The sequence below is a fragment of the Poecilia reticulata genome, linkage group LG8 (genome assembly GCF_000633615.1).
Source record: "Poecilia reticulata strain Guanapo linkage group LG8, Guppy_female_1.0+MT, whole genome shotgun sequence".
Taxonomy (NCBI): Eukaryota; Metazoa; Chordata; class Actinopteri; order Cyprinodontiformes; family Poeciliidae; genus Poecilia; species Poecilia reticulata.
This window is the reverse complement of record NC_024338.1, coordinates 22,284,248-22,293,101: the sequence shown is the minus strand read 5'-3', so window position 1 is coordinate 22,293,101 and position 8,854 is coordinate 22,284,248. Positions and strand designations below refer to the sequence as shown.

At 36.7% G+C, this 8,854-nt stretch overlaps 2 protein-coding genes across 2 annotated transcripts in view; one reads left to right on the top strand and one right to left on the bottom strand.

Moving 5' to 3' along the window:
- The window catches only part of LOC103469289 (protein Njmu-R1-like), a 36,900-nt gene extending 31,797 nt beyond the window's left edge, over positions 1–5,103 (top strand). Inside the window, exons 10-11 of the mRNA XM_017306135.1 lie at positions 4,907–5,010; positions 5,067–5,103. Of these exons, the coding sequence (XP_017161624.1) occupies positions 4,907–5,010; positions 5,067–5,103 (141 nt within the window). The remainder of the gene's footprint in view (positions 1–4,906; positions 5,011–5,066) is intronic.
- Positions 4,783–7,263, bottom strand: LOC103469331 (GTPase IMAP family member 8-like). Its single transcript, XM_017306209.1, has 4 exons — positions 6,535–7,263; positions 6,310–6,443; positions 5,546–6,215; positions 4,783–5,471 (listed from the first exon to the last, which is right to left on the bottom strand). Exons 1-4 carry the CDS (start codon positions 7,211–7,213, stop codon positions 5,287–5,289), a joined length of 1,668 nt encoding a protein of 555 aa, XP_017161698.1. The 5' UTR covers positions 7,214–7,263; the 3' UTR covers positions 4,783–5,286.
- Between the last annotated feature and the right edge of the window lie 1,591 nt (positions 7,264–8,854).

Below are 8,854 nucleotides of genomic sequence, written 5' to 3'. Positions count from 1 at the left end.
CAAAATGCAACCTTTTGTCCACTAAAAGGTTGCATTGTGCCCTTGTTTATATTTTTGATAGTATTAGCGACAGCCAAACAAAGTCGCTGAGCGGCTGAGTAGGGAAGTGGTTGTTTACGCGCTAGCTGATCAAAAAGTAAATCCAAGCTGCAGTTGCAATGATTTTATTGTCAATATCCAAAAATGCAAACAGTGTTCAAAACCAGCATAAAAACGGATCCGTAGGATTAAACAGTGATCAAAGACAAAACATAGCGGTCAGCAAAAAAGTAGACCTCCCCTATCACCCACTCACTGAAGTCACCAGCTGAGCAACAGGTGATCTACAATCACTAATAACACCACGTGATCCCGTGCTACACCTATCCACAACAGATAGTGTAATTCTGTATAGACAAAATATGTCTGGTGGTCTAGCTCTGATTTACATATCTTGCTAAATTGAATATTGCAATACTTTCCTATAACAAAATAGACCTGCGGAAAGAAATTTCTAAAATATCTTACATATGCATTGCTGTATGATCTATATAGAGATTTTCCTTAGCTTTGATTGTATATCTCACAATTTTGTAATTTATCATTGTTTATTAAACTCTGACAGTTGTGTGGCAGTTGTGTGGCTTTGTTAATATTCTGTCCTAGAATGCAGTTAGATGTGGCCTTTTTTTTTTGAGCACCTGCCCCTTTAGTGGTCTCTGCACGGCCCTGACGTCCAACTTGTATCGTCACTTGGAAAGAACGCTCAAATCTAGGTAGGCTATGTAATGTTGGCAAAGCTAGCTGTGCAGTGGCAACCCAGGTGAAAAAAAGTATACTTTAGTATATTTCAAACATACTTAAATTTGTGAAAGTACACTTTAAGTATACTAAGTATTAAATGTACTACCTATAAGTATATCTAAAGTATACTAAAAATACACTTGTACCAATTTCGAAATTAGAACTTTAAACACACTTAAACATAATTGTACCAAAATACACTTTTAATATATTAAATAAAAGCATACTTTAAGTGAGAAAAATATATATTTGCCCAAGTCTAAATATACACTTGTTCAAGTATATTTAAAATGTATTTTATGTATATTTTTAAATATAGTATATGCTCAAAATAAAATTTTTAAAAATTCACTTAACACTACTTCAGATTATTATTTTCAATATGTTTTAAATTACATTTCAGTGTAAATTTTAGGCTAATAAAGTATGCCTTAATTTTCTTTATTTAACAAGGTGAACCCAGTTGAGATCCAGATCTCATTTTCAAGAGGGAGCTGGTTGCTTTTCAACACGCAGCAACCTGATTACAAAATAAAACTAATTAATACTTGTGCAGAAGTATGTCTTTTAGTGCCTTCAATGTAATATGTAGGCATTCTTTTTAAGTACCTAAAAAGTATGAATTTTTAAGTGCCTTAATAATCTTTTAATATGTATTAAAATTGCATACAATAAAAAAAAATTATAATCATGTTGTAATTTTTAAGAAAGTATCCACTCCATTTTCAGATGTGTGATGCAAAACCTTATAATGAACGACATTAGCTCCAGTTTACACTCCAGACGGTATTGCACACTTTCATTTATTTAAAAAACGCCACAAAGAGAAGAAAAAACTTGGAATGCAGGGAATATAACAGACGCTGTTCAAATTCGTCATTTTTACTCGCATAATGTTCTCTTAAAAGTAGAGAGGGCCTTGACAATAGTTACTAATTTTGGTAAATTCAAGCTGGTGACGTCCTAGTCCGAGTTAGACGACAACACAACGGGACAACAACCGATGGAAATGAAATGTGTGTCACAAAAGGAGCCCGGAGGGATGAAGGCTGCTAAGTGTTGCTAGCTGGTGGTAAGTTTGCTTATCAATTATCTTCATTTAATTATAAACAGTGCAGTAAAGATATATAACTTACATTGGTTTAATAAATAATTATTTTATCAATTTTATTGTGACTTGTATGATTATTACTATAGCAATCATTCAGCTTCATGTTATAATTTCATGGATGCTGTTTGTTGCGACTTATACTTTAATTCATAAACAACCTGGTTTTAATTAAGCTCCATAAGACAAAGAGACTTTGATATTGTGAGGTTGTTGTTCTAACTCGTTCATCAATGTTTTTATCTTCAACATATGTTTGCAGTCTAAACAAATGAAGATGAAAGATGAAGCCAGAGAGATCAGGTGTTAGGAAACCTAAAGACTTTCCTGTCTCAGAAGAAGCTCTGACTCCACCAGATCACCAACTAGCTCTGAAGATGAACCTTCACATCGTCTTCATGATGTAAGTTTGTTTTTGTTTTTTCAATGAGGAGCTAGCTACATTTTCAGCCACAAAAACTGTTGTGTTGCCAACACCAAGAGCTTAATAAACATGGTTTGGTTTAAAGATAATTGGACAGAATTTTTCCCCTTGTTAATCTAGTATTTCTCTTTTATACATTTTATTTGTTGTTGGCTTTCAGGGCCCTGTGATGGACTGGTGACCTGTCCAGGGTGAACCCTGCCTCTCATCTGATGGCTGCTGGAGATGGGCACCACCAGCCCCCTTGCTACCCTGCAAGGATCAGTGTGTTCAGATCATGGATGGAAAGATTTTAAGGTAGTTTGTCTCCTTAAGTCCACACTTAAAACGACTTCATAGTTAATGCCAACATCAACTGATTCTATGACATTGCTGACTATTTTTTTCTACTTCTAACATAAATGGGCAAAGAAGACACCCAGAAATGTTTTTCCACCCCAGGCATCCGGTCCCAATCATCATCAGTTCTTATGATGTCACAGACATGGCGAGTCCATGTCTTAAAATTGTAAGTATTATTTTTTTATTTGCCATTTTTCTGTCTTCTTTAAAATACAAATGCTTTCTCTGTTTAATTGCTCTATTGTTCTTTTTTGTAGGTTTCTGTAAGTAAACTAGTGTTGGGTAAGTCAACACTGATGTGTGTTTAATTTCAACTACTGTGAGTGTTGATTCATCTATATCACAATAACACTTTCAAAAGTGTAATTTCTACACCATACAGAGTGGACCAATATAGACACGTTCAAAGTGTGGAATTCAACTCTGTAGGAGTTGACTGAACACTTCCAAATTTGCTGTGCACTCTTCTAGTGTCAGTATGCCTATTTTTTTTTTTTACAAACAGTTAAAAGTACTTATTAAAATATATACTGTTGGGTACAGGAGCCTTGTAGGGAGCTGTTTTTTTTCTACCAGGAGGAGCCATGAGGTTGCTGTCTGGTGGAGGGTGGTTCCCGCGCTCTGTGCGTAATCGGCCTCATCAACACCAGCATGAGAGGAGCAGGCACCCAGTTCTCCAACGCCTGAGTGTTAGCCAATTATGGTACTCTGAGCCCCTGTGAGATTAGTTTTGTGTTCCCTACAAACTTGAACTTTCCTCTGACCTCCTTGCAAATTTCCTTTCATGGTGGCGAGGAGAATACCCTTTTGTTGCCCGAGATCATCAGATCCACATCCAAGAACCTCTGCTGAAAATGTATCTGGAGCCTATTAAGAGAATAGAATTAACTTTGGTTCGTTATATTCTCTTATGCTCCCAAATTCAATTATTCCATACGTGGAAACAAAAGCCACAGAGATAACAATCAGAGCTCCATGGCATGCATATTCAGAGTTTATTCCAACATTTAATAGTATAAAATCACATCAACCACACAGACACTTCAAACACACTAAAACAGACATTAATTTACCTGAGAGAAGTAGGAAATAGAAAAACAGGAAAAAGGCAAGAGATTGCCATGCGGCTGCAAATAGCAAATCTGATTTGTTCCTCTGGGGCCCATACTTTTATTCAAAATGGTGTTTCCTTTGTTTTAATTTATGCAATTATGCGATCAAGGCATGTTATTCTCTTTGTATGAATAGAGCCAGTTCCAAATTGCTCGGTATGGGAAATTTTATTACCTTCTGAGACCTGTTTAATTTCAGGGCTACTGTGCTTCTCTATCTAGACAAGGGAGACCAAAGGTTATTTTGAACAAGAGTTTATTATGTATGTTTTGAAGCCTGGAGTTTCTCAAGTTCTCCAATTGAACAAAATATTCTTGTTTTTAACGAAAAACAAGTTATAATAAGCTCCAGACAAGACGCCATACTGCTGCCTCTGTTCCTCAGGCAAACATGTGACGCAGTAACGGAACAAGTCGGCGTGGCCCGGGGGGCGGGGCTATTGACCGGGCCCAAATAATAAAGCTCATGATAATTTAACTTTACAACATACACATGCCCGCAACAGCGGAGCTAACAAGTTTCATCACCACAGAGAGCGACTATGTCATTTTGAAGTCCATCTGACATGAATAAACCAAGAGAAGAACAGAAACAAGAGGCTACTGGTCACTAATGATGAAACAACACAAATTCAAAAACATGTTAACGTTCCGTAGCTCTAGCTAGTTTGCCATTTGTTGCCAAGTGACTGATAATGACGTTGGTGACAAGCTTTACCCAGAATGCACCTGGAGAAAATAGGGATGATTAATTTGTAGTTTTGTGTGTCATAAAGTCAAATATAAGAGTGAAAATAAAGCTAGTCATGTGGCACAACATTTTATTCAATATTTTACACCCACTATGTCACTAAAATCAGTCAGTCTGGTAAAGTTTTTAGCAACCATGAGTCAACAATGGGGCACCCTACTTTATAAGCTATCTAAATCAATAGCAGACTGAGTGTTGAGTTAGAAATCAACACTGTTCTGGACTAACCCTGTGGAACACTTTAGGGAATCTTAACACTCACCAACATGCGTGTTGTTGAATTAATGCTGTATTCTTAACATTCCACACTTTCACTGGAAATCTGACATTTCTGAATTTTGCTGTGTACCTTCATCAGCATCTTCAGAAATTCCTTTCACCATCAGAACCTGGACTGCACCTCCCTCTCTCACAAGCAACCCAGGCTCCAGTATCCAAACCTCTCCTCTCCTAGTGGATTCACCTCATCTCACTCGGCAAGCCCGTTCCAGTACTCACTTTTTTCATTCCTACAATCCATTTACCTCTCATCTCCCCTGCCTTCAGATTGCAGGTGATCCAGATCCAGTGGTCCCAGGACTAAATCACACAATACACCAAACATTGATCTGTTCAAAAATAAACTATTTATCCAATTTCTCTATCTCCTGTTAGTGTTCTGCATGTGGGTCAAGTGAGTAGCTTCCAATATGACATGTACATATATATATGTTTTACAAACCCTTAAGTGAGTACTTTGTTCTTTTCCTAAATGTGCAGGTTGACTTTAATCAATTTCAGAACTTTCATCAAAGTTTTCTATATAAGTGTTTGAGGAACAAATGCTGCTGATCCCAGAGCTGATCTCTGACTCTCTCACTCTGCTAGTCAGCCAATCAGCAACGTTGTCATGTCCTCGTCGTCTCCTGTTCTCTGAAATGCTCCCATATTCTGAGGCAACATCTCCATTCACTGAAACAGACATTGATGTGTTAATCAAGAGAACAAATACTGTAAACTAAACAAATTCATTATATGAAACTTACTGTCAGGAATGACACGGTCATCTTTACTGTCTGCTGTTCTCACATGATGCACTGTTTGTTCCTCTGGTTCCTTTGCTAAAGCTTTCATCATTCGCTGTATCAGCCCCTGTTCTCTTCTTTTCTGTTCTTTTTCCATCTGCTTTGCTTGCCACGGTAGAATTTGTAGTTTATTTTCTTCAGCTTTAATTGTGAAGAATTCCGTGTTTTGTTTTACCATATCAATTTTTTGAAAAAGCTCTTTGACTTGTACAGAATAATCAGAATGTTTGGGGTTTAGAACATGGTATCTGTCCCCACATTTCTCCAGAAGCTCCTGGAGCTCCTTTCCCTCTCTGACAATGTAATTCTCTACAGGGATGTCGTTGATCCAGTCTCCCCAGGTAAACAGCACCATGCAGTGTCTCCACACTCTCTCTGTTAATGGCTTCAAGATCTCCACCAGAGCTTTGAGATCTTTCTCTGTGAAAGATCTGAKGATGGGAACAAGCAGGAGAAAAACATGAGGTCCAGGAGAACACATGGAGACACTGTGGAGAACTTCATCTTTGATCCAGTCAGGTGGTGTTGGGTCTGAGAACCAGCCTGGAGTTTCAACAACTGAGACTTTTACTCCATCAAAGTTTCCTTCATGTTTCACACATGTTGACATTTCTCTATGATCTTGGTAGGTCTGAAATTATAAAAATCAAATAAAAATAAAAAATAAAAAAATTTTTGGATGTACTTTACTCACTGGACAACTACAGTTTGGGTGTTTGTGTTACCTTTTTCAACCAAGCTCTATCAAAAGTTTTATTAAATTGATCCTTGAACAGAATCATGTTTCCTGCTATACTTTTTCCTGAACATTTCTGACCAATAAGAACAATCCTGATGTCAGGGATTGGATTTCTCTCATCTATATAAATAAACAAACATAACAGTAATGTTATACTAAAACATTCATATTTCTTGATTATATTGGAAAATATGTCCTATTTATTTCTTACCTTGAATCAACTCTTTCAGGACTCTACATTTTCTCTCATTGATCTTCTTCAACCTTCTGGCCATCTTGTCTCCAGTCTCTCTCTTGGTTTCTAGCTCTGCTGCTCGGTTCAGCTCCACTTCACAGTAAGGATCTTCATTTCCTGCCCACATCTCTTCAATCTTCTCCAGTAGTTCCTTTACCTGAGTYTTATCACTCTGGTCCTTGTTGTTCAGGACATGATACCTGTTCTCACACTTGTTCACTATCCACTGCAGAMCTTCMTCACTCTCTATTCGCTCCTCTACAGTCTTCACTCCTAACCAGTCTCCACATGTAAACAGAACAAGTGTGTGTTTCCAGATTTCTTCTCTAAACAGACTCATGTGTTCCTGAACAGATCTCAGATATGATTCATCAATGCTCATTATCACAGGAATAACCAGCAGCACAGCATGTGGTCCTGGAGGACACAGATTCACACTGTTCTCTATTTCCAGTTTATCCATCTCACTGGTTTCCTGAAGGGTGTTGATGCAGAACCAACCAGGAGAATCGACCACTGTGAGCCGCCTTCCTTCAACCACACCATGACTGATTTCACTCTGGGTTGTTCTTCCATTTTTATTAACATGAAAAGCATTTTTTCCCAGGATGGCGTTTCCTGTTGAGCTTTTGCCAGCAAATGATCCTCCAATCATCACTATTCTTAAATGGTTTGGAGGGACTTTGCCACCTAAACCAATAAAACAGAAGAAGAAAAAATCAGCAAATTATCCAGTCTGTCCAATTTAAAAAGGTTTGCAACATAAATTTATTTAGGGCAGGATTGCTCAATAGAAAATAGATGAATCCAACAGAATCAAAGCTGAAACAACTGCTAGTTATTGGTGATTGTGAGAGAAAAGACAAAGAATGGTTAATATTTTGCTTGAACTATCGGATTTGGATCATTTTAGGTAACTGTTGTGTCTTTCAAAGGTTTTGTAAAAGAAAGCCAAAAAAATGTGTTATACAGTTCTTGATTTAATTTCTCTAACTCTATGTTGGTTTTCTGTTTCTGAAAACTTTCCCTGGAAAGAAACAGAGGGTTCTACTTGTGTTTTATCAAGAGACAATAAAATTATTTTGGATCTTATGTCTGATTTGACTTTTCATTTCTTAAAATGATGTTCAAACATTTTCCCAAAGAGAAACTGTGATGATGTTATGTTGAGGGTCAGATGTGATGTTCTCACAAAAGATGTTAATCCTGAAACATTTACTTCCTTTAGCTGTTCAGTTCTAGATCAAATTTACTATAATGTAAAACATTTGAAGGTGGTTTAAGTTGAAAATGAAAGTCCACCTGCTGCCTTGAAAATGCAATTTAAGTCAACAAGAAGATTGTATTGATTTTAACTCTGTTATGGATTCTATTTTCTATTTCTTTTATCCTCTTCTATTTGCTTACACAAAAATGCTGCAGCTTACATAACCATGTTTATGTGTGACTGCCATCAGTCACACATAAAAAGAAACAACATTTTTGTTTGTGCCGCATTGACTTTGAAGATATTAATGAAAGTTTACAGGTCAAAGGATCAACTAGCCCCACCACATTTATGAAATCAAACAAAATTGGTGTCAAACATTGTGCTGGTTTGTGCAGCAAAAAATTTCCTTTGTGCAGCTATCATTTAAAAAATATAGAGCAAATGTTCTCCAGAGAACATCTGGTAGATGAAAACCCTGATCATATGTCAAAATGGCTGCAGCTTAATTTTAATTCATTGCTAAAGTAAAACTTTAAAGGTAAAAAAAAATTATCCAATTTTAGTTTTCATTACATTTCTGTGCCATCAAATGTCACAGAAATAACATGGGCTGGCTGAATCTATTTTTTTATAGAAACAAATTTCTTCAGTCAGAAACTTAGTCTTCATCTCAGAACTGAGGGGGAAACATTTTTCAGAGGTCAACTGAGTGATTTATTGTCTTCTCACATTCTGTGTAAACTCTCCTTAGTGGCGAAAACACACATAACCACTAAACACAGCTGAGGGGACTGAACTTAAACTAGTACGTAGTTTGTAGACAGACATTATGTAGATTGGCCATTTTTATAGTTTACTTAGTTTGCAGTTCTTTAAAATATATTCTAACTAAATAACTTTAATCTGCCAAACTCTGGTTAACCTGATGCAATGACCCATGAACATCTACAAGATAAGGAATACTGTAGCTTATTAAAAATAAATAAAGTTGTAACCTACCTTCAATCTGTAGCTTCAGTTTGTTTCTTTGTTTCTGGACTTGATCAAACCTTTTTGAGGCTCTTTCAGTCAAATCTCTCATTTCTT